The sequence below is a fragment of the Mus musculus genome, chromosome 11, assembly GCF_000001635.26.
Source record: "Mus musculus strain C57BL/6J chromosome 11, GRCm38.p6 C57BL/6J".
NCBI classification, from domain to species: Eukaryota; Metazoa; Chordata; class Mammalia; order Rodentia; family Muridae; genus Mus; species Mus musculus.
The window spans coordinates 43,236,825-43,262,686 of NC_000077.6; the positions used below are offsets into that span (position 1 = coordinate 43,236,825).

Consider the following 25,862-nt stretch of genomic DNA (forward strand, 5'->3'; position numbering starts at 1 on the left):
CTAGCCAGTTGGCACAGTGTGTGGACTGAGGCAGGAAGAAAATCTCCTTATCGGAGGGAGATGCTCTGTCCATATTGAGACGACAAGTTTCTTCCCATGAAGCCTAGGTAACACATGATGTCTGCTTTGCTGGCTCCGGGCGTCTAGATGAATCTTACTATGTAACCCAAAGAGAGGATGAAGGGCCAGGAAAGACCCAGAGTGACTAAAGTGAAAGAACTTTGAAAATTCAGATGCTTGTTTCTAGTTCTCAACTAGGATAAAGGGCCGCTGAGTTCAAAGCCCTACCAAGACCACGTCTAGTAAATGAGAGTGCTAGTTTGGCACAAATCTACTAAGTTCTTGTAAGATATCCCCGCCTACCCCCTGCCGTTACCTTTAAGCCTTGGGTCTTGAACTTCTCAGTTCCCTGAGGCTAGATACATACTTCAATCATTTTACAATATGATTGACCAGCACACTCTGGGTAGGAGGATCTCGGACAGAAAAAGAGTTGGCAAGACAAAATTAAAACCTGGTATGCTGGTGTCTTAGTCAGGGTTTCTATTCCTGCACAAACATCATGACCAAGAAGCAAGTTGGGGAGGAAAGGGTTTATTCGGCTTACATTTCCATACTGCTGTTGATCACCAAAGGATGCAGGACTGGAACTCAAGCAGGTCAGAAAGCAGGAGCTGATGCAGAGGCCATGGAGGGATGTTCTTCATTGGCTTGCCCAGCCTGCTCTCTTATAGAACCCAAGACAACCAGCCCAGAGATGGTCCCACCCACAAGGGGCCTTGCCCCCTTGATCACTAATTGAGAAAATGCCTTACAGTTGGATCTCATGGAGGCATTTCCTCAACTGAAGCTCCTTTCTCTGTGATAACTCCAGCTGTGTCAAGTTGACACAAAACTAGCCAATACAGCTGACCCCTTGTCAACTTGACACACAAACACATCACTAGTAAGCCTCAACCCTTACATTCTTATTCATCCCCAAGGTCTAAATAACTTTAAATGTCCCACAGTCTTTACATATTCTTAAAATTTCAATCTCTTTAAAATATCCATCTCTTTTAAAAATCCAAAGTCTTTTTAAATTAAAAGTCTCTTAACTGTGGGCATCACTAAAACAGTTTCTTCCTTCAAGAGGGAAAATATCAGGGCACAGTCACAATCAAAAGCAAAAATCAATCTCCAACCGTCCAATGTCTGGGATCCAACTCACGATCTTCTGGGCTCCTCCAAGGGCTTGGGTCACTTCTCCAGCCATGCCCTTTGTAGCACACGCGTCATCCTCTAGGCTCCAGATGCCTCTACTCCACTGCTGCTGCTGCTCTTGGTGGTCATCTCATGGTACTGGCATCTCCAAAACACTGCATGACCCCTTCAGTCCTGGGCCATCAATTGCAACTGAGGCTGCACTTTCACCAATGGCCTTCCATGGCCTCTCACAGTGCCAAGCCTCAGCTGCTCTGCTCAACTCCTTCATGCCTTCAAAACCAGTACCACCTGGGTGACCCTTACACATTACCAAGTCCAGCCACAGCACAATGTACAACTTTGGCTATATCTGGAACACAGCCACTGTGCTCTCAGAAAACACTTCCCAGAAGATGTCACCTCAATGATGCTGGTCTCTTCTTAATCACCGCTAATTTCTTAGCTCCAGCTAACCAGCATCAATAGTCCCAGTAATGCAAAGTTTTTGCTTTAGTAGTTCTGGTATCTTGTTAATCACAGCTGATTCTTCAGCCCCAGCTAACCAGAACTACAGAATCTTCACAATCAAAACAGCAATGGCCCTGAAAAGAGTCTTTAATTTTCCCTCTGAAATTTCACAAACCAGACCTCCATCTTCTGCAGTGTTCTCAACGTTGTCTTCCAAGCTCCTACACAACATCCGACAGAGCTCTTAACAACGGATGGATCTTCAAGCCCAAAGTTCCAAAGTCCTTCCACAGTCCTCCCCAAAACATGGTCAGGTTGTCACAGGAATACCCCACTCTGCTGGTACCAATTTGTCTTAGTCAGGGTTTCTATTCCTGCACAAACATCATGACCAAGAAGCAAGTTGGGGAGGAAAGGGTTTATTCGGCTTACATTTCCATACTGCTGTTGATCACCAAAGGATGCAGGACTGGAACTCAAGCAGGTCAGAAAGCAGGAGCTGATGCAGAGGCCATGGAGGGATGTTCTTCATTGGCTTGCCCAGCCTGCTCTCTTATAGAACCCAAGACAACCAGCCCAGAGATGGTCCCACCCACAAGGGGCCTTGCCCCCTTGATCACTAATTGAGAAAATGCCTTACAGTTGGATCTCATGGAGGCATTTCCTCAACTGAAGCTCCTTTCTCTGTGATAACTCCAGCTGTGTCAAGTTGACACAAAACTAGCCAATACAGCTGGCATACACATCTAGTTCCAGCCCTTGAGAAGCAGGGGCAGACAGATCTCTAAGTTTGAGGCAAGCTTGGTCTACGTAGTTAATTCGAGGCCAGCCAGGCCTCCATACTGAGGTGCTGTTTTAAAGAAAATGGTGTATTTAAGCCTAATCACTCACTCTTCTGTGTTGTAAGGTCATCAGGAAGGAATCACGTGGTAACCCTCATGAGGTTGCCTTCCCCTTAGGTTTCCTGCTCATGGACTAACTTGCATTCATTTGTTTTCTTCAGTTTTCATCCACAGTAATAGGTTTCCTCGTGGCCTCTTCCTACACTGCCATTATCCTTTGTTCTCATTCATTCATTCCCCCCAACCTAGTATCCTCTCCTACCCTCCAGCTGACCCCCTCTGTTCTCTCAATTACTTCTTCTTATTATCTGTATTACATTACCCTCTCCCCCAACCCCTTTAAAATATGCTCCCAATGATCCTTTCTAGCTTCATGAGCTAGGAACACATATGTAGTTACCTATTAGATATACACCCCAGTTTCCTCATCCATTCCCTTCCCTGACCATTGTGTATGGTCCAACTATGAGCATAGCCATGCAGTATCTCTGTGTATATGGACTTAAGAGTCTTTGGAGTATATATCAATGATGAGCCACATGACAGTTCTAGCTTCAGTTTTGGAGGAAGGACCCGCCACAGAGATTTTCATGGTAACTGCCCAAGTTCTGTTCCCTTCATGCTGTGAACAAGGATTCTTCCTTCATCGTCCTCTGATCGATTGATCGAGGTCATTTACTTTCTTGCTGACATCAGCGTAAATTTGACATCAGCTTCCCTGATAGCTAAGGATAGTGAACATTTTTTTTTCAAATATTGGCAGTTTGTTTTTATTTTGAGAACAATCTAGTGGATTAATTAGCCCATTTATTGGTTAGATGGTTATAGGTGGTTAATATTATAGTTATCTGTGCGGCCCGGGTGTGAACCCCATTTCTGACGCACAGTCGGCAGCCTTTCTTTTTGCATGACACAGACAGTGTCTGCACCGTGGTGCTGGTTTCTAAGAAGCTTTACTGGGCAGAAGCTTCTTAACTTCACCTAATTCTCTTTCTCCATTTAGAGGATTATTGCCTGAGCCACTGAAGTCCTAGTCACAAAATCCTTTCCTGGGCCTGTATCGTGCTTTCTCGTACAAACATTTCAAAGTTTCAACTTTTACACTAAGGTCTTTGACCTACTTATAGTTTACTTCCACACAAGATGACAAATAGGAGTCTAGTTTCATTCTTATACATGTGGATAGACAGTTCTCTTAGCACCACTTATGAAAGAGGCTGCCTTTTTCTCCAGTGTACAGTTTTGACAGCTTTGTTGACAATTAGACAGTTAGGGCGCGAGAGAGATTGCTCAGTGGTTACAGCCCTGCTTTTCTTCTAGAGGTCTTGAGTTCTGTTCTCAGCACCTATAAAAACTGCTCACAACTACCTCTAACTCCTTCCTCAAGGAAATCTGATTGCCCTCTTCTGACAAGAGCAGACACTGCACTCATATGTGTACGTGTGCATACACACTCACAAGTGGAAATAAAAATAGCTATTTTATTAAAAAGACAATGTTTGACCTTTTTCTATGAAACCCAGGCTGCTATCACTGTGTGAATTTATTTTCAAGTCCCCTGATCTCTTTCATTGGTCTACACATCTGCATTTCTAGACAACATCAAGCTGTTTTTGTTACTGTGGCTCTGAAATATCATTCGTTTGGAGTGTATGTTATCTCTGGCATTGCTCTTTCTCATAAGAATCATTTTAAGTATCCCAGAACTTTCGTGTGTCCATATGAATTTTAGTTCAGTTCAAGTGGCATAACTTCATTTAAGGGGTATGTATGTGTGTGAGTGTGTGTGTGTGTGTGTGTGTGTGTGTGTGTGTGTGTGTGATTTTAAGTAAATATTAAATGTTTCTATAGGACTTTTTCAAGCATTATTAGTGTTATTAATCTTCCCTTCCTCCTGTATTGACTTATCTCCTGATCCCCAAATAAGCCCCACCCCTCCACATTCCCCCATTCATACCACTTGGATTTTACTAGTCCCTTCTCTAGCACCCACTTCCCCATGGTCTTTTTTTTTTTTTTCTTCCTGGTTTCTGTAGTTACTCCAGCCATTATATTCCCATTGGAGACAGCAACCACAGAAATAATATGTGACACTTGTCTTTATTTCTGTCAAATTGAAAAGTGCTAGGTACGTCATAGTCAGGGATTAACATAGATCACTGCATGATTTCCTGATTTTAACAGTTTCGGAGTAGCGATCCGATGTTATTCTGGTGTTTCTGCCTCTATGTGTTGTTTTTCTCTTACAGCAGCTTTTTTTTCCTTAAGATTTTAAGAAATTTTACTTTTAGTGTATGTGATGTGAGATTTTGCATGGTAGTCTGTGCCTGCAGAGATTACAAAGGACATTTGATCCCTTAAAGATTGAGTGGCAGGCAGTTGTGAGCCTGGATGCTTAGAACTAAACTCAGGTTCTCTCAGAAGCAGTTCACACGCCATACCACTAGTGTGACACACTTTATCAGCACCATCCCTCTAAGCCTCCCATTACCATTTTTAATATAGTTTCTTAGCTTTGTATTTTTGACATGTTGCCTGTAGAGTATGTCATAGTCCTCTGGTCATTTCTATTGGTGTTCTAAATGCTTACTTAATTCCTTCTCTAGATTTGGAGGGTTTCTGCTATAATTTTTACTGACCAGATTATCTGTACCTTCAGTTTACCTCAGTCCTTTCTTCTGTCATTCATGTTAAGCTCTGTGTCCTGGTCATACCCCACAGTCTGAGGATGTTGCGGTCACAAACATTTATTGATGTTGGAATGCATGGTTTCATCTTTCCTCTCCTGCATCCCTGACACTTTTTTCTGCTGCTGGGTTAAGCCTGTGGGAAATGCTTTCCACTGGGTTTTCATTTTGTTCAGTGAGCTTTCATTTCCAGCTTAAAAAAAAAAAAATTCTTCCAATATCTCTGTCCTTTTTCCATCCAAATCTTAATTTTCTTCATGAATTTTCTGCCTGTGTTATGACTTTCTTCTCTAGGATCCCTGTTGGATTTAGCTGCCTATTTGTATGTTCTTTTAAAAGTTTTGTAAGCTTCCACCAGTGTTTCATCTATTTGGGTATCTTTGAGTCCCATAGTTGAGAGATTGTGTAATTATGGAGGAGTTGTGCTGTCTTGTGTTTCATGTTTCTTGGATTTCTGTTTAGCCATTTGTGCACATCTCCCTGTGCTTGCATCAGGGAGCCTTCCTTCATACTGAGCTCTTGAAGGCTCAATCCCCAGCAACACTCAGCAAGGAGAAAATTAGTACAGCATCTCAGCATGCAGGGTCTAAAAATATACTTACGTTACAGTCCATCGATTACCAAGGATCTGAAAGGGACAGTAGCATGAGCTATGGAGTTAAAGATAATTCAGAGTCAGTATGAAAACAGTAATGAATGTGATGAAGGAAGGAGATGAGGAGAGAAGGGAGACGCCTGATTGGATAGATGGAAAGCAGAGGCGTGGGAAGGATTGTTAGAAGTAGGAAAAGAAAGAGCTGTGTAGCAAAACTAAAGAAAACGTCAAAAAGTCCTCCCAGTCCTCCCAATAGTGAAAAAGTTCTAAAATAGATCAGTATAGGAGGGGGAAATAAAAAAAGAAATTTAAAAGCATTATTTTTTTCTCTTTTTTTTTATTAGGTATTTTCCTCGTTTACATTTCCAATGCTATCCCAAAAGTCCCCCATACCCACCCACCCCCAACTCCCTACCCACCCACTCCCCCTTTTTGGCCCTGGCATTCCCCTGTACTGGGGCATATAAAGTTTGCAAGTCCAAAGGGCCTCTCTTTCCAGTGATGGCTGACTAGGCCATCTTTTAATACATATGCAGCTAGAGTCAAGAGCTCCGGGGTACTGGTTAGTTCATATTGTTGTTCCACCTATAGGGTTGCAGTTCCCTTTAGCTCCTTGGGTACTTCCTCTAGCTCCTCCATTGGGGGCCGTGTGACCCATCCAATAGCTGACTGTGAGCATCCACTTCTGTGTTTGCTAGGCCCTGGCATAGTCTCACAAGAGGCATCTATATCTGGGTCCTTTCAGCAAAATCTTGTTAGTGTATGCAATGGTGTCAGCATTTGGAAGCTGATTATGGGATGGATCCCTGCATATGGCAATCACTAGATGGTCCATCCTTTCGTCACAGCTCCAAATTTTGTCTCTGTAACTCCTTCCATGGCTGTTTTGTTCCCATTTCTAAGAAGGGGCAAAGTGTCCACACTTTGGTCTTCGTTCTTCTTGAGTTTCATGTGTTTTACAAATTGTATCTTATACCTTGGGTATCCTAAGTTTCTGGCTAATATCCACTGATCAGTGAGTACATATTGTGTGAGTTCCTTTGTGATTGGGTTACCTCACTCAGGATGATGCCCTCCAGGTCCATCCATTTGCTTAGGAATTTCATAAACTCATTCTTTTTAATAGCTGAGTAGTACTCCATTGTGTAAATGTACCACATTTTCTGTATCCATTCCTCTGTTGAGGGGCATCTGGGTTCTTTCCAGTTTCTGGCTATTATATAAAGGTCTGTAAGGTAAATCAAAATATTAAATATAGAAGAAGAGAGGAGAAGGAAACAAGGGAGGAACAAAAATACAAATAAATAAGAAATATATAGAAAAAATTAGATTGATGATGGGCTGGAGAGATGGGTCAGAGGTTAAGAACACTGGTTGCTCTACCAGAGGTCCTGAGTTTAATTCCCAGCAACCACATGGTGGCTCACAACCGTCTGTAATGGGATACAGTGTCCTCTCTCATGTGTCTGAAAACAGCTAAAGAGCATAAAATAAATAAATCTTTAACAAAATTTGATTGATGTAAATACAATACAGTAAATAAAAAAAACCTGTGCCAAATATATTAAAAAGGGGGGGGGGTGAGTATCAGGGTAGCTTTGTTCTAGGTCTTCAAACTGGGCACTGCAAGTGTGTGTAGAGGGGACCAGTTAAACTGTGACCTCTCACCTGTCCTGTTGGACAAGTGTCTGATGTTCTCCAGAGCCATCTTCAGAGGGAAAGTTCTTACTTGAGTAATCGGGGTATCTTCTAGACACATTTAGGTTTGCATGATATGGGCTAGGTATGTTCTGCCATCCTGGGATGTCTGTTTTAGCTGGGGAAGGCAGGATCTCCCAGATTCATTGAGCAGCAACTAAAGCACAGAGGACCTGCGTTCATATTTTTGGAACGTGAGAGATTGGCACTCTACAAAACAGGTGGTTTCAGAATTTGATCCCTAACTCACAACCAGTTATCATCAAACCAAAGGGTAATTCTGAGTGAGTAAGACAAGCTCATCCCCCACGACCCAACCCCCTGCACAGCATCAGAGCCTTCTTTCACCCAAGCCTTAAGGCAAGCTAAATTGAAACTCCATGATCTTTGGATGTTCCCTAAACTCAGGACCCCAAGGATACATAGATCAGTCTTTAACATCAAATTCACTCTCAATATGATGCTCAGCTGCTGTCCTCCTAGTTGCAGTGTGGCAAAATAGGATTTATCTCTACTACTAACCCATCTGCTGGAGGAATTTTCTGTCTCACCAAAATCCACTGGGTCTGACTCTCATGAAAGTTGTGGGAGTGTCTTGGAGAATAACTTGTAGCTTTCATCTGTCTTACCTTTTGGAAGTGGTGGCTGAGTCTCCTCCCTGTATCAGGCTGTGTCACCTACTTCTCCTGTGCATGCATCTTGATTCCTTTCACTTCCATTATGGATTTCCCATGCTTTTCCTCTAACTGTCTTTAGGATGAAGTCTCTTTATCCTTGCTTTTACTCTCTCCTTTACAGACTCACACAGAGACAACCTGTAATCTGCCGTCTTACCTGGAAGTCCACAGATCAGCTTTCTATCATCCCTTCCCACTTTCTATTACCACTAGGATGCTGTTTGTATATCATGTGCCATGATAGATGATGAAATGATGTTCAGAGAGATGACATAGCTTGCCCAAAGTCACAGAGCTAGTAGTAATTGATATACCCAGACATGTAAAATCCAGCCTCTCTACTTCTCAAACCTCTGCTCTTAACTGTCATAGTCCATCACAGATCATGCAGGACCCTCACTCACAAAGCCATGCTCCCTGCCTACAGTGCTACGTCAACCTGCTGTTTTGGTACCAGTTCTTCTGTGGTTTCTCTGGCTCCACCATGATCGATTATTGGCAGATGATATTCTTCAATCTCTTCTTCACGTCCTTGCCACCCATCATCTTTGGAGTCCTCGATAAAGATGTCTCTGCAGAAACACTCCTGGCATTGCCTGAGTTATACAAGAGTGGCCAGAACTCTGAGGTGAGAAATTCCAGAAGGCATGGGGCCATAGCTTCAGATTCTCTCTGACCTCAGCATGACCTCTGATCTAACTGTTCCCTGCATGTCAGAGAAAGAGAATTGTGCTACAAGTCAGGAAGTCTATTGCTTAGCCATAAATCTGTCACTTACCTCTACATGACTTTGGGTGACTCTAGCCTGTTTCAAACTTGCTGCTAAGAATGTTAGATAAGACTAGTAACTATATTTTAATAGCATCATAATTACATCAAATGCCATAGCTAAAGTGTGGAGTATATATGATAAGACCCCCACCCTTCTAGGCTGTGAAATGCAATAATTAAACCTCCAAGACCAGTTACAAATGCATTTTCTGTTCCTCTAACAAAACACCAAGGGCTAGATAATACTACAAAAGATTTTTATTTAGCTCATAGTTTTGATGCTAAAAGTCTGAGATCAGGCAACTCTGTCTGCTCCACCTTCCAGGTGAAGGCCTCCATGGCTCCATCACAGTGTGAAGGTGGGAGCATATGTGAGAACGGGAGATCACATGGTGTGACAGGAAGCTAGTGAGATTTGTAGCACAGGATCATTTTAACAACGCATTCTCACGGGAACTAACTCACTCTGTAAAACCAGTATTAATCCAGAAAGCACCTTCCTTCAGTGACTGAACCACTTCCCACTAGGTAACATGTCTTAAACAATACCACACTTAGGACCAAGCTTCCAACATGGAAGCTCTTGGGGATATATACTTAAATCGTGTCCAAATTATTGGTCCTGGTTTGAAGGGTCTCTATGACCAACAGCTAATTTTCTCCTCATTAGTAAGGAACAGAGTGAATCTTTCTAAAGGAAGGCAGAACTAGACCTCAAGATTATATAGAGTCTAGAACTAGTTTAATCAAATAAACTTCAGAAGGCTTAGGAAATCATCATGTAGGTTTCTATAAAGGTCATACTGAAGCTCTGAATGACTTGACATAACCCAAGTAGTGAGACTAGCCCAGGCACAGACAAGGAAGCTACACAGAAGAGATGGGAGCAACACTGGCTGCCTCCAAGGGAGTTTTAAGGAAAGAGCTTTGAAGCACCTGACAGTCCAGTACAAGCCTTGGCACCTAGTATGAAGAAGAGCAAAGCCAAAGGTAGTGTCTTAGAGCCATTGATTATTTTTGTGGACAGTCAAAGAATCAAAATAATCAAACCAAGTCCTAACCCAAAGACAGAGGAGAACAATACAGCAACCCAAGCAGCCAAGATAAAGAAGAAGGGGAGGGGGCATAGCCCATCTCAGGCTCTTCTAATTTTACCCTCCCCATAGCCATGCTGGATACATAATGTAGTCCTTGAGTATATATCATACACACACATACCACTACCACCACCACCACCACCACCATCATCATCAAGAAGGGGGAAGAGCAGGGACAAGATGAGAAATATTGTCTCTAAAAGGGTTGATCTCTGACTTTTGGGAACATTGATACTGGTCTATGAATGACCTCTCCATCACACAGACAGCACTTAATTGCTTCAAATCAGCAGTACTAGTGACAGAGCAGAGCAAATGTATGGCATTGACAGTGATGCTGACAGCACTTCCGAGATACCAAAAGCACAGATGCACTTAGTGCCCTTGAACTCCATATTTTATGGGGGAAAAAAAAGCAGCTCTAAGAGAAGATTCATAATTTCCACAAAGTTACATGTATGAGGCAGAGCTAGAACTTTATTCTTTTGTAGCTAAGACAACAGGTATGCAAAGTATCATATTGTCAAACCCAGCCATACAAGGAAAATGCTTGCAAAGACCAGAGGTTTGCCAGGATGCCAAGTTACTGATGTGTTCTTGCCTGCAGTGCTACAACCTGCCAACTTTCTGGGTTTCCATGGCTGATGCATTCTACCAGAGCCTCATCTGTTTCTTTATCCCTTACCTGGTAAGTCATATACTCTCATCCTAGACATACAAGTCACATATGAAACTAGTCTTAGTTATACAAAATCAAGACGAATAGTGTCTTGTATACATACATCATGGCAGAGACTGCAAATTACTAGCTGGGTACATCCAACTCTAAGTGTTTGAGAAGATAGAACAATTTGTGCAAAGTTTCATTTTTGATAGCTCTTGAAAAAACAAATATTGTCACTATGCTGGGTTATTATCTCTTGTGGGAAAACAGTTTGGAGTTGGTTCATGGCCTGCTTAGATATGGGATTGTATTGTCAGGGACCATGTTGTTTGACTGCCTCTGCTCTCTCATCTTACTGTGGCAGCCCCTCCTCTGTGCATGCCTGTGCTCTACACTATCACCATGAAATTATAGCATGTTTGTAATTCCCCTGCCTTCTAAAGTGACTACGAAGGTGCCCAGCCTCCCAAAGATGGAGGCATCTTTGAGCAAGATCCATCCTATGCTTCTTAGACTCTATAGTTCCTGCCCTAGAGCTGAAACCATTTATTCTAGGTAAGGTTCCTATTGCTGTGATAAAACACCTTGGCCAAAATTAACTTGAAGAAGAAAGAGTTTATTCAGCTTGACAGTTCTACATCACAGTCCATCACTGAGGGAAGTCAGACAGAAACTTGAGGCAGAAACCTAAAGGCATGAACTGAAGCTTCGGCCAAAGAAAAATGCTGTTCACTGGTTTGCTTCTCATTGCTTGATCAGCTTACTTTCTTATAGCACCTGGTACCACCTACCCAGGAGTAGCACCCTCACACATCAAACATTAATCAAGATAATACCCTACAGACTTGCCTAAAGTTATCTTATTAAGGCCAATCTTATTATGTCATTTTCTCAATTAAGATTCTCTCTTCCCAGATATGTCTAGGTTCATGTCACTTTCACAAAAACCATCACACTGGCCACTCCTAAACTTGCCCTCTGTCTAGACTATCATTTCCTTTATCATACTTAGGACTCAGTTGATTAACCTCATCTGTGCTCCCAGAGTGTCTTAGTTCTCACAGAACTCTCATCCTCTTAACGTATACTACCACCTGCCCTGCCTAAAAGACCACAGACTCCTTGAAGGTAGACACACCTACCCTGGGCAATTATGCCCTGCCTGGGAAATGCTCAAGAAAGCCTTTGTGCACCGTTCCACCATGATTTTCTGCTTTGACCAAAGCAAACATGTTCCTAAGCTTTTTTCCACTCTCTCTTCACCATGTTCCTTCCCCTCCTTTGACTCCTAGCTTCACTGTATTTAATGCGTAGCCATAAATCTGTGCATGCCCTGATATGCCTCCTTGACAGTGCCTGGTTTTTCTTCCTCCTCAGACCTACCGAGGTTCAGACATAGATGTCTTTACTTTTGGAACTCCAATCAACACCATCTCCCTCACCACCATCCTCTTGCACCAGGCAATGGAAATGAAGACATGGGTAAGGACCCCACAGGCCATTTAGCTTAAAACTCATAGTCTTGCTCATTGACTGCACTCAGATTTCTGAGTTCTTTTTACTATATATAGTTGTTCTGGCTCAATAAATTGATTAGTTTCTCACTGTGCCCTTGTACAGCAGTGAAACTGGCCTTGTTGGCCTCAGTATCCAACCATGCTGACAACACTAACAAACAAACATAAAGCAATGAGAGAGTTGCAAAACCAGAGAGATACTGATGAAAAATTCAGGAGCACCGCAGAGCCAGGAAAGGCTACCTGGAGTACAGCTGAGACTGTGTGCACAGGACTATTGCCCATTTAACTTATTTACCACATAGCAAGCATTTGCAAATATCATATTTCAGTATCTTAAATCATAAAACACAGGGTGAGAAGGTGATTTAATCAGTAAGGTGAGGGCTTGAGTTTGTCACCTAGTACACACATTAAAGCCAGATATGGCAGTGTGTACCTGTAATCCCAGTGCCAGAAAAAAATGGAGATAGGAAGATCTTTGTAGCAGATGATTGGCTAGCCAGTCTAACAGAATCAGTGATCCCCATGTTAAACAAAAGACCCTGTCACAAAAGAAAAAATGGAGTTTGAGAAAAACAGACACTAAAATCAACCTCTAGATTGTAGATAGATAGGTAGATAGATAGATAGATAGATAGATGTGTATGTGAGAGAGGGAGAGGAAGAGAGAGAGAGAGAGAGCACCCTCACTGAGTTTCCCTAATTAATAATTCTAAAGGGCTCAAATCATATGCCCAGTATTAATCATCATAATTCACATAAATTACCTCATTTAAATCCACTATGCTCTTGGTGTTAAACTCTTTTTTATATTCCCATTTTACAGATTTACAAATAGCTATAACAAGTTAAGAAACTGGCTCCATGCCGCTCAAAGGAGAAGTGAATTTTCAGCCCTGGTGCTCTGATCCTTGTCCTTTTAGCCCCTTTGCTAACGAAATAGACATAAGATTTAGTGGCATGTGGAGATCACAGTGGAAAGAGATCTACCCATATTCACGTGGAAATGAGTGCTTCTGAAAGCACATGTACTAAAAACTCTACAAGGTTACTAAGCAGGCTCAATGCATGCCTTCATCATACAATGAGACTTTTCCCTCCCTTACCACCATCACAGGCTATATAAGAGGCACCAAGAAAACCTCCGGGTCTAAGTGGTCTCATTATGGAAATCTTGCTCTCTAATGTGTGCCAGTGACCACAGAAAAAGTGATAAGCCTAGCTGTGCCTCTTTTGGTGTAAGTTCATGGTAGTTTTGTACATGGGCCATCAGTACCAGAAAAAGCAACGGCACAGTGGAGGAGAGATCAGGTACAGAATGCTTTCTAGGAGGCAGGACACAGATAAGCCAGAGGGGAATCTGGATCTTTTATAGTATGGAAATCTAGAGTTTCATTTATTGCTAATTCAATTATGTCTACTCTACAAAATAAGCTATGGAAAATATGGTATTGATGAGCTCCTGGGGTATAGTTACATCAGAAACAGTGAGTAGAGGATGTAAGAGTCAAAGACAGGACTTTGATATTAGGAACTGAGCCCAGCTCAGGAAACTTTAAAACTGCCCAAAATGAAAAAGTAGTGTTGAAATCAAAGGTACAATCTGTGGAACCTGTTCTAGATCAGACAGCATGGGAAAAGAAAGAAAAGAAGAGAGTGGGAAAGAGAGGGAGAAAGAGAGAGAGAGAGAGAGAGAGAGAGAGAGAGAGAGAGAGAGAGAGAGAGGTACCAAATTGGGAAGTAAACTTGAAAACTCATCTAGAATGACTCACAAGTAATAAGTTATGAAAAGGAAAGGTGGTTGGAAAACAATGGCTCAGTGTCCACCCCGAGAGAATCAGAGAATCGCGAGGTGATGAGAAGGGAGAAGGGTGGATAAGCAATATTTGAAGAACTAAACATTCAGAATTAAAATTAGTCAAAATAGATCTCACTATACCACTTAAATATAAATAGTAAAACTGTACAAGACCCAAAAAGACATGGAGATGGTCTCAAAAATCCGCTAGTAATTAGGGACTGTTCCAATGTAATTCCTACTGGAGCTTGCCCAGAGGACCAGTACTTAGGGAAACCAAAGCAAAAGCTGCTCAAAAACAGAGGCTTAATTCTAATCAAAGACCTGAGGGGAAGTAACTGAAGTAGCTATGTGTGTGCATAGCCCACTAATGGATATAATTAATCTTTATTTATTTTACTTTTGAAATGAATGGCATTTTCAAATAAACTATGAGGTTTATTATTCACTTAAAGAAAAGAATATATTTAATTTGTCAAGAATTCTCAAAAAACAATAGGTAAGTTATTTAGCAAAGAAAGTAGATATATTTAACTTAACTGTGCTTTTTTTCCATAGGAATCCTTCATTTTTAGTATGTTTAATTTCAACTTAATCACTAAATAGCACATGAAGTAAAAAAGAAAATCATGATGAATAACCTCTTTCTGAGTGATTAAAAAACCATGACTTAAGGTTTTCTTTAAGAGGATGGCTGCTGGTAGGTCAAAAAAAATCAGTATGAGGATAAATGTGAGTTCCACAGAACTCCAGTGAAACTACACTTGAGCAAAGCTGACAGGGTAGGAGATACACAAAAGCCAAGTAGGAATAAAGATTGGGAGGAGGAGGAGGAAGATGAAAATTAATGGTGTTCAAGCTTAAAGGTTACTAAAATATGCTCAAGATCAACTCAACAAATAAAAACAAACTAAATCTTATCCCCTAAACCCCAACTCCAGAGGATTAAAGAGTGAGTTTGACCAAAAAACATACCATTTCTATATTGGACCATACCAATATATACCATAGTCCATAGTCTATATGAACTAGAAAAATAAGAAAAGAGATTTGTCTTAGATTACTTATGCTATTATAACAAAATATCTGCTTACAAACAAAATTTGTAAACAGTAGGACTTTGGGTTATCTGGAAGGCTGGAAGTCCAAGATGAAGGCACAGAAAACTAGCATTAAGGACAGGAAATTGGGAGGGACTACTGTCTAACTCCTCCATTTCCAGATGACTTACTTTCGGGGGACGGAGGCAAAACTGGATGCTGCATTCTTATATTATAATGGCAGAATGTTCTCCCTCCAGCCTCTTTTATAAATCCATTCTTTGCCCAGAGCCCTTGTAACTCAGTCGCTTCCCCAAAACATCCTACCTCCTCTGGTCACACGTAGTGCCTTAGGTGCCACCCTAAGAGCCTTGAAGGAACACCTTCATTCAAATGACAGCTCTATTTATTCCATGGCTAGAGTGATTCGGAAGCCACATGACCATAGGCAGTCCAAGGATAAAAGAAGTCATGCAAGCTAAGCCTTCTGTTGTGGTAAAACTCAGCAGTGTATTAAAGGTGAAGAAGTACAACTTTCTTATCCTGTTAGCAGACTATAAACTGATGAGAGACTGTGGAGCAGTAGTTCTCAGCCTGTGGGGCGTGACTCCTTTGGAGGTCGAATGACCCTTTCACAGGAGTCACCTAAGACCATTGGAAAACACAGATACTTACATCATGATTCATAACGGTAGCAAAATTATAGGTATGAAGTAGCAACTAAAATAATTTTATGGGTGGGGTGGGGGGCTCACCACAATGTAAGAAACGGTATTCAAGGATCACAGCATTAGGAAGGTTGAGAAGTACTGCTTAGGGGGTGATTTTTAGGACAATCGAAAGAGTTTAAAGTACCCAGAGTCTATGAAAGAATGTCACTCCTAAGTATGCACCCTACAAATAACAGTAATAAACAAATAATCTTACATATGGGTAAGGAAACATATAAAAATATTTGCTACAGCATTGTTTTTAATTTTATATATGTATATTGTGTGTGTGTATATATGTATATACATTTGTGTGTGTGTGTGTATATATATATATATATATATATATATATATATATATATACATACATATATACATACATACAAAAAAGCATAATGTATATCAACGGTAAAATTCCCAGTGGTATGTTTGTACAGTCAAACACATGTAGTCCCATCTAAGCAATAGTTAAGCTCGCATCTCTGTTTCTGCTTTATTTTATGGTGGTGCCAACACTGCACATGTGGGTTAAAAGCTGTATTTCAAATGTTGAACTTAGATCTTTTCCTGAGCTGGCAGTATGTGTGAGGGATTCTCCCAAGGCAGCTACAGAGCGAAGCCAGCAGGCTCCAACGCTCCACTGAGCCTTGTAATCACAATGACAAACAACCCATTCTCTGGGCTACACTGCCAGGCTGGGGTGCTCAGAGGGTCAGGTATAGTCAGAAGCATTTGTAACATGCACCATTTTCTACTTACAACACGTTTACAAGGCTTAACTCTGTCGTGGGTCAAGAAGCTTCTATAGTTAAAATGAACAAGCTAGAAATATAACATCTGTGTACCACGTGGCTCTCAAGTAGATGTTGAGTGAAAGAAAAATGCAGAGTTATTTTAAGTCTGCCTGGGGCTTATAACAAATGTAGATAATGGAGCTTAAACAGGAAAAAAAAGTTATGTATTACCATTCTTGAGGTTAAAAGTCCAAAGTCAGCAACCTGGCCAGGAATTATCTGGGGGAAAGTGTTCATCCCAGGTTGTAGACAGCTGCCTTTTTTTTACACATCTCTGGAAGAAAAAGAAAGAAAGGCATCTTTTCTTTTGTGTCTCTTCTCAGGACAGTACTAAGCCCATTAATGGGGGGAGGTTCCTAAAATACCTCTAAAAGCCTCATATTCAAATACTATCAATTGAGAACTAGAGCTTCATTATATAGATTGGGAAGTAGGCTTAAAAATGATGAACACTGAAATTTAAGCTCAGGAATAAAGACAGACAGGCCATTTACCAAGAAATATGTTGTTACCTTAATTTTATCTACTAAGATATACTTGAAATGTCCATCTCAAATTCTACTGTCTAGGATGCTCTTAGCCATTACATTTTGGTGGGGGGGGGACAGAATTTTACAAGTTGAGTCAGTTTTCAAAACCCAGCTAGGTAGAGCTTGCTCCAGTATCTGCTCATTTTGTGAATGCTTGATATGTGTATGCTCTTGAAAATGGTTTAAAACAAAGGTTAACTAAGCGGTGTGCATTTTGCTGCTCCACAATCTAACTTTATAACCTCCAACAGCATCTTCTTTGTCCCCTCCACAGACTGTCCTCCATGGCCTTGTCCTCCTGGGAAGCTTCTTGATGTACTTCGTGGTTTCCCTAATATACAACGCCACTTGTGTCACCTGCAACAGCCCCACCAATCCCTACTGGGTGATGGAAAGGCAGCTCTCAGACCCCACGTTCTACCTCATCTGCCTCCTCACTCCGGTTGTGGCTCTTCTACCAAGGTTTGAGCTCTTGGGCAATGTCCTTTAAAATCCCCAGTCTCCCCTAAGTTCATATACTGCAAATGTATTAGATTTTGTGAAGAAATTCCTAGCAAGATCAACTTAAGGATAGAGGGCTTTTTTTTCAGCTCACAGTTTGACAATTGTCTATCATGGAGCCTGTCACATGGCTCCCATGCTCAGAAAGTGGAGAGACAGGACTATTGGTTCTCAGCTTACTTCCTCTGCACAGCCCAGAACCCCCAGCCCACAGTAAAGGTGTCTCTTTCCTCCTCTGCTAAACCTTTCTAGAAACACACACAGAGATCTACCCAGATGTGTGTTTCCATAAAGCTTCTAAATCAGTCAAGGTGACTGGGGCCTTGAGATTGTTGTGCAGAGGCGAGGTGCTAGGATAAAGGAACAATAAGCCAGAGGGTAAATAACATGGACTCAGTTCCCAGGTCAGTCATAGAGAAGCAAAATGGCCTCCGCTGTGACATATGGAATGTAGGAGTGATCATTTTACCTCCCTGGCTTATAAATTCTGTTTTGTGGTAAGGGAGCATTTCTTTCAAGCTCTCTAATCTTTTTCTATTAGTGGGGGAGTCTTGCACTTCAGTGCCTGGAGGAAAGGCAGCAGAACAGTAAGCCACATGCAATGCACACAAGGAGGCAACGAACTTCCTGTCATTCCAGGGAAGAACTATGAATCAGAACTTCAGATTTCTCTCAGAAATTTTAATTTTTTTCATGAAGTAGCCAATTTTTATCATCGCTTAAGTTTAAAGCACGTGTGTCACGTTTTTAAAGGCTCTGTCTTCCTGATAAATCATTCATATTCACAAAGCATTTCCTGAGGCTTCCCACCTAAAAACTTCTGCTTTCACGTCTTCAAAGAAAATATCAGCAGTAATGGTGGTTCTCTGTGGCATTCATGTTGGATACGTACTGTATAGCCTCAAAGCTAGGAAGAAATTCATTAGCCCAGTGTTCTTCATTGGAAAAATGATTAGAGCCAGAGTCTTACTAGGCTGCAGCAGCAGCTTAAGAAAGGCCATTGAAACATGTGCACGGACTGTTGACACACATGGAGAGAACAGATGGGCATCAGGGTGATGGCTTGCTGAACAGATGAGGGATGACTTAGGGAAATGTTAGCAAGTATGTACTTGCTACCGACCATGGTATACAGGCCAAAGCTTTGCTCATATTAGCACCACAACATTGAATTCGCATTTAATTCTATTTACTAAGGTCAAAGGGATTTCTTCTGATAATGAAGGGATTATTTTAATAGTTATAAGCACTGCTGACTTTCAAGTTTGGCATGATCCTTGTTTGTTTATATAAACCCACATGACAGAATGTTTGCTGTAGAAAACTGTTCCTGGCTTGCAGTTGAAAGTCATATTACTCATAATGGGGATTGGTCTTCCTCACCAATCTTGTAATAATAGGCCACTAACCTTAGGCTAGGTAACCCACCCAGGTCAAAAGAACATGACAAATTCCCTTCAACTAGAGCATAGATGTATACAAACTATTACAGATTTAAAAGCAAAATAACATACCAAGCTTAAACCCTAATATATCCTCTTAATCCTTTTAATTGGGCCCTCTGCCCTTGACTTTTTTTTTTTTGCAAGTTGTATTTATGTATTTAGGGATGTGTGTGTGTGTGTGTGTGTGTGTGTGTGTGTGTGTGTGTCTTTGTGTATATAAAAAATGAGGCCATGAACTTGAAAGAGAACAAGGAAGATTATATGGGATGGTGTGAGGGAGGAAGGAGACAGGAAATTATATACTCTCAAAAAAAAAAAAGAAAGAATTCTGACCTAGAAAATAGGTCAGGTAGGCTGCAGAGCTGACTCGACATGGCCTATGCTTGGAATGTCTTCCAACTTCTCTTTCTTTCCTTTACAACTCACAGCCTAGATACAGTGAGTGGCAAGCCTTCATCCCAGGCTCTCTGGTCTCCTAGTTTTATACTTGTTCCATACATACAAAAACCACTGTTCTGAACTGAAAAATATTTCGCAGATGCCTCCAACACGGGCCTCTCATTGATTCCAGTTGCATTTCTTTAACTCATTCATCAACTGCACACAGTCTAACAAAAACAGAGAGCACCTATGACTTTCCTCGAGGTTCACCCTCCAAAGCCAGCCTCTTTAGAGTTCCCTTCAGCAAATGCCAGGGCCCAGATTGTCCTCTAGCAATTATCCTTGGCATCCCTTGGGGCTGCATAACCATACACAGCAACAAGTCAACCTTTCTACCTGCGGTATCTTTCTCAGATACATCTGCAATTTTCATTTCTACAGCTGCCATCATAAACAGGCTACTTCCCTGACATCCCAAATTATACAATTTGTCTCCTCTTGAGACTTTTCTCACTATCTATTATTAATGTATCAAAGTCTGGTCTAGTCATGCGTTTGCCAGTCACAAAAGCATCCCTGGGCCTTTATAATAAAACACAAAATGCAAACCACGGCCCACAGTCCTTGCCTGCTCTAGTCATTGTCTCCCCATCTAGGATCTAACTGTCATTTTCAAACTTCACCTAGTTTGCCTTGGTGTCTCAAACCCCACCCCACCCCACCCCTGAGCTTGACTGTACAAAAACCTCAGTCCTCCACCCAAACGCTTCTTGGAGGATGGTCTTCAGATAAGACCAAGTCTTTAGGCCTTCTCTCTCTCTCAGAAACTACACTCTTATATAACAAAAAGTAGGAGTTCTCTCTTGTCCAAAGCTTAATCCTATAGGACCTGACTGCTGTGAGAACTTAACACATATTTGTTGACTGGAGGATGGAGGAGAAAGGCAGTGTCCTGTGGGAGAGATTTAGACTAAGGGCACTTCAGTGGACAGACAAGAAATCTAATCTTTCCTGAAGCATATACTTGCCCCCTATTTATTCTCTGGCGAGATCTATAGTCTTGAGAAGACCCTCTGCCCCTGTGGGTTCACCAAGCAACTTTGAAATACAATAGAATAATGAAAGACTCTCTCTTAAGAGGCTTTCAAATTAACATTCTAAATGTCCTCCAGGCCAGGTGGGCTGCTTCTTAGATAATACTTGGAAAGGGAGTGTGGGTGGCCTGTGACACAAGGTAACAGATACCTAACATTCTCACCCTTCCACTTGGATAAATCTGGATCCAGGATTTAGAGTCTCCCACAGACTGCATACAGCTACCACGAAGAAGACTAGTCAGGGCGAGCTACAGACGTCTCAGACCTTTTCAAGAGACCTTGGCACTTTCTCCTCAGCACCTAGGGGTGTCAGTTTCCTTACTGGGCAAAGACTAATTATATAAATAAAGTTCTATTAAAAAAATACTGTTGTATGTACAGTAAACTAGAGACTAGCCTGTAGATCTAGAGTACTTGAGTCTGACCATAACTTGACATCAGACAAACTGCTAGATTAGTTTCCACATCGTGTGTACAAAAGGAAGTATAGTTATGCATTGTACAGACTAAGAAATGAAAACCACAGCATCAGACAATTTCATTTAGTACAAACGTCACAAAATACACTCACAGAAGTTGGCAATGGTCCCAGGTGATGGAAGCATGCGTGTCCTCATGTTTCTCGACTGTACCAAGCACACGGATTTTTTTGAGAGATTTATGTCAGTACTCAGCAAAGCGCTTCGAGCAGTCCTGGCACAGAATAAGCATTGACTGTTTGTTATGTGTTGTTGGTGCTATCCTGTTTCTTCTGCTCCACCAGAGGCAGCCACCCTTAGCTTTGAGAGGGGTCACTCAGAGTCCAATAAAGATGATCTGTGCAGAGTTAAATTCTAATACCCCTTTCAACACTGAATTCAAGAAGTCAACAACTGTTAAGGAAAGTATCAGCTCAGGACCCCCAAGACCAAGTGCTCAGCACAAAGGAGATTTGTTTGCCCCAGAGGGACAGGGGGCAGGGAATAAGAAACAAAGACAGGAAATGGAGGATGGGGAAGAAGGGAAAAGGAACAAGGGAGGAGGACAAAGGACTGCCTCTGGATAGAGAGGAGACAGGAGTGGTCCATAGGAAAATGGGTAGTTTATAAACATACAAGGGGAAATTCCATGTTAGGGTGGGGTATTTCATTTTACTTGGGCATGTTAATTAGATGAGCTGAAGGAATCTTTTGGTTGCTAGACTTCAATACTTTGATAGCTGGACCTTGGTAATCAGTCTTGGAAGGAGGAAGCTGCCAAATAAGAGAACAGACCTTGATGTTTGGCTTTAGGAATGTCATTTAATGGGTTTTAGCAAGGCAGAGGGAATGTGGGAGAAGGGCAAGGCCTGCCAGAGCCATGCTGACCATACTCTAGCTGACCAGAATCCCTTGGTAAGGCTCCGAAAATCACTAAAGGGAAGGAAGACTCTGGACTCGGAGAGTATGCAAAGATGAAGAGCATTTATTCTGCAGAAATTATCAGCATCCGGGCTCAGCCATTCTCTAAAATGGTGACCCCAGACAAAGGTGGGCAGACCTTCTTATAGGGAACTAGGGGAACTCTCTAGAAGGATTAGGTAATCTCTAACGTGATTAGTTGGGGCCAAAGCAGTGACAGTATAACTTGATTGGCTACTATGTTAGCTCTTCTGTATTTAGAGAGTGAGTTAGTTAATCTAATATTGTATTGGCAGGTGCTGGGGAGGTGACAGGGGTCAACTTCTGATTGGCTTGTGCTACGTGGTCAGTAGTCTGCATTCCTCTGTCATGAATGTTTAACTATAGGATGAGATAGGACTGTCCAACACAGATGATCCATCCTTGGATAAGATATTTTCCCATTTCTGTGAATATCTCGAGGCTATTCTTTAGGAAGGGATTTTATGACCTTATTTTGGATTTTATGGTCTGTTTCTGGAGCTGGTACCTTTTGGCCTACTTTTTTAGGACTTACGGTCTGTTCCTAGAGCTAGTAACTTATGGTCTTCTTTTTCAAAATCAGGCCTGGTCCTTAAATAGAGACAAATGGGATTTATGTTGTCCTTTTACCTTTAACAACAATTCAAAAACTGCTTCTTTTTCTCCCCTTTACTTCCTACTAGGTATTTTCTCCTATCTCTACAAGGTACATATGGGAAGTCTCTAATCTCAAAAGCTCAGAAAATTGACAAGCTGCCCATAGACAAAAGAAACCTTGAAATCCAGAACTGGAGAAGCAAACAGAGGCCTGCCCCTGCCTCTGCTTCTGCTTCTGCCTCAGCTCCTGCTACTGGCACTGTCCACACTAGACCCCCATGCCATCCAGTACCACCTGAAGCACAGCAGAACTTTGGAGCCAGTACCTCAAAGAGCTCTGGCCCTCCCAGACAGAAGCATGTGGAAGACCGGGTTCTCCAGGATCCGAGATGCAGCAGAGAGCATTCCAGGGATGACACATGCACTGTAGATACATTAGCTAAACTTTCTTCTGGGGAATGCCTTCTGGATCCAAACAGGACAGTGGCTCCTACAGCCTATTCCAGGGGTCAAAAGGATGTATCTCGACACTCAAGCAAAGGCAGCCATCGCAGATCTCAGAGTTCACTGACCATATGAGGGACTACAGAAATCAGAAATGGATCCAAACTCAGAAGAGACCATCCAATCATGAGCAAGTGACCCAGTCCCCTTTCCTCTCTGTAGAGGGATGACTGACAGTTTTATCAATTCTCCTCACCAGGGTTGACTGCCTTCAGGAAATGCTGGCCCCAAAGGATTTGAGGAAAACTTGACTGTCAGGCTAGCTGACTCTAGCTTTATTTCTGCTGCCAGGAAGCACAGTTTAAAAATGCTAGTCTGGATACAGAGATGTTTTTGTTGCATTGTGTTCTCATAGCCTATGCACATCCTTATGTTCTTCTAAGTAATGCCTATGACCCAATGCAACTAGGCAGTAAGTATCCACGACTCCAACCAGTATTATAGACCTTGGGGATGTTTCAGAATGTGGAAGTTACTAGGCCTGTCAAGCCATCACTTCACCCCAAGATCTCCAGTTTTAGAAGAGACCTGCACATAAGAGGACTTCATGTCAAGATCACTACAACACCATCTCTTCCATTCACAAAGTTGAGTCTGTTCCTTTCATCTAATCCATTGGTTCTCAACCTTCCTAATGCTGTAACCCTTTAATACAGTTCCTCATGTTCTGGTGACCCCTCCCCCAACTATAAAATTATTTTGTGGCTACTTCATAACTGTAATTTTGCTACTGTTATGAATCATAAGATGAAATATCTGGTATGCAACCCACAGGTTGAGAACTACTGCTCTAAGCCAAAGATGAAAATGGGATTTACATGCAGAACAAAAGATACTGTCAAAGGCTGTGGGGTTGCAGCTCAAATATTTAAGTAGCAGGAAGAATACACATACTAAAGGTTTTCCACTAATGGACCACATGTCCCACCATCTAAGGAATATTCCAAAAAGACATGGCATTCTCCTCATCAAACTACTTATTTATTTCAAAATAAAACTACCCATCCTCATTCAACACTTCCAATGGGAAAATTCAGAGATGAGATCTTAACACAGCTTCACTCAGGAAGAGACTCACATGACAGAGCAACTCTGAATGCAAAGTGACATCTTCACAAATGCCATGGCCATTGCTGACCCATGATTCAGCTAAGTTAAGCAGTCATAAGGAAAGAATTACGTGTACTTCATATCCCTATAAATTGTAAATGCTAAAAATGTTAAAGAACTCGAAGTATTTCTCTAAAAGGCTGTCAAGAGAATCTAGGTCTGCTATGACTTATTCCAAGTCCTCAGAGTTAAGTCAAGGAGTGTTCTTTGCCCCAGTCTCCCTAAGACAGTGCCTATACATTGGACAAAAAGTCCAAGGAGAGCCAAACTAGTGCAGTAAACGTTTGTACCCAAGTCCTCACCACCAGTCATGAGTTGGCCTGTCACTTAAGTCATTTCTCAACAATGGCACTCACAAAGAGCTCCACAATCAAGATGGCAAATGGAAACGTAATCTGACTTCCTGGTGAAAAATAAAAACCGGAGAAGTCATTTGGAGGGCCATCCTAAAGCTCTACTGTATAATGACGCCAGCATGAGCCAGAAAGGGAAGGGCAGTGGGACTTGAGTATTCTACAGAAAAATTGATACAGTCATGCAAGAGGTAGGGGGGTAAAGAATAAGTAGTCCTATCAATCAGGTATAAGTTGTTTCAAGAGAGAAGATTCACCAAAACTTGGATCTCACCCCATTCCAAACCCAACCCCAACCCTACTTTCCCCATGAGACTCCCTGCCTGCTGCCAGTACTCAGAAATCCCAGCAGTATATTCTAAAAAAATTAAAAAATAACAGAGCATTGACTCCAGTAGATTAGAGTTTAAGTGTTTGCTCTTTCCCCGAAGTCTTTAAAGGACCTTGAAGCAGGTCACCATGCTTGCAAATTAAGTTTCAGCAGCTCTACCTCCTGGCAGAAGGACTGAGTCCAAATCGCATGCAGTGCACGTTGAAGTTTTCAGAAGCATGGGCAGTCGGCAGTAGTAACAGAGTCTCACCCCAGAAGGAAAAGAGGGGATAGGGAAAACAAAAGATTATGCAAGCCCCCAGCCCTTCCTGAAGCCCGTGCTCTGCCCAGCACTCGGATGCTGCTCTTTTCTTGCTTACCAACCAACTCCATTTGCTTGTGATGGCCCCATTTTTACAGTTTTCCACATGCTGGGGAGCCTAGGCCAAGCTGGTCACAAGTGGTCACTTACTCTTGCCATTCTTCATGAACCAAACCAACTGTGTGACTGTCTGATGTGCCACCTCACTCAGAGGGAAGCTCTAACATTGCCTCTGTAATATAATGCTAGTGACTGTATGTAGTACATGTTATATGTGTATAATCTTTTTACTGATAGACTGGAAACATGTCATCATTTTTTAGAAAGAAAAATAAACTTGGTTTTTCCATAGATTTCCTACCAATCTGAAATCCTATTATTCTACCTATACATTATCATTACTATTATCATGAATATTTATTCATTTGTCCTTCTTTGTACTCAATTATGTATCTATCCAAGAAACTTTAGTAAGTCTCTACTAGATAATTTTCAATGCAGCTTGGGCCTGCCATCACTTGTACCTACCTTCCCAGGTTTCAGGGTGTTAGGAATACTTGGCCCAGTGTGAAAGTGGAGCACAAACTATATCTCTGGGCTACAAGAATTGAAAGCGGCACATGCAACATTATTCAGGAAATCTAACGCAACTACTTTTTCTCTTGTGAACCTAGCACACACCCAAAACCTAGGCTGACTTGGGCTTTTCCATCCATTGTCAATGTGACTGCTTACAGCACAAACATGAGGATATGAGTTCAAATC

At 41.8% G+C, this 25,862-nt stretch overlaps 1 protein-coding gene across 3 annotated transcripts in view; it reads left to right on the forward strand.

Annotated features, from left to right (window-relative positions):
- Atp10b (ATPase, class V, type 10B) overlaps positions 1-25,461 on the forward strand; it is a 250,122-nt gene extending 224,661 nt beyond the window's left edge. For all 3 annotated transcript variants that reach the window (XM_017314606.2, NM_176999.3, XM_006533534.3), the window contains 5 exons: positions 8,580-8,780; positions 10,628-10,708; positions 12,062-12,166; positions 17,352-17,539; positions 22,585-25,461. In XM_017314606.2, coding sequence (XP_017170095.1) covers positions 8,580-8,780; positions 10,628-10,708; positions 12,062-12,166; positions 17,352-17,539; positions 22,585-23,077 — 1,068 coding nt within the window. In that variant the 3' untranslated portion in view covers positions 23,078-25,461. The remainder of the gene's footprint in view (positions 1-8,579; positions 8,781-10,627; positions 10,709-12,061; positions 12,167-17,351; positions 17,540-22,584) is intronic.
- Positions 25,462-25,862: the final 401 nt, after the last annotated feature.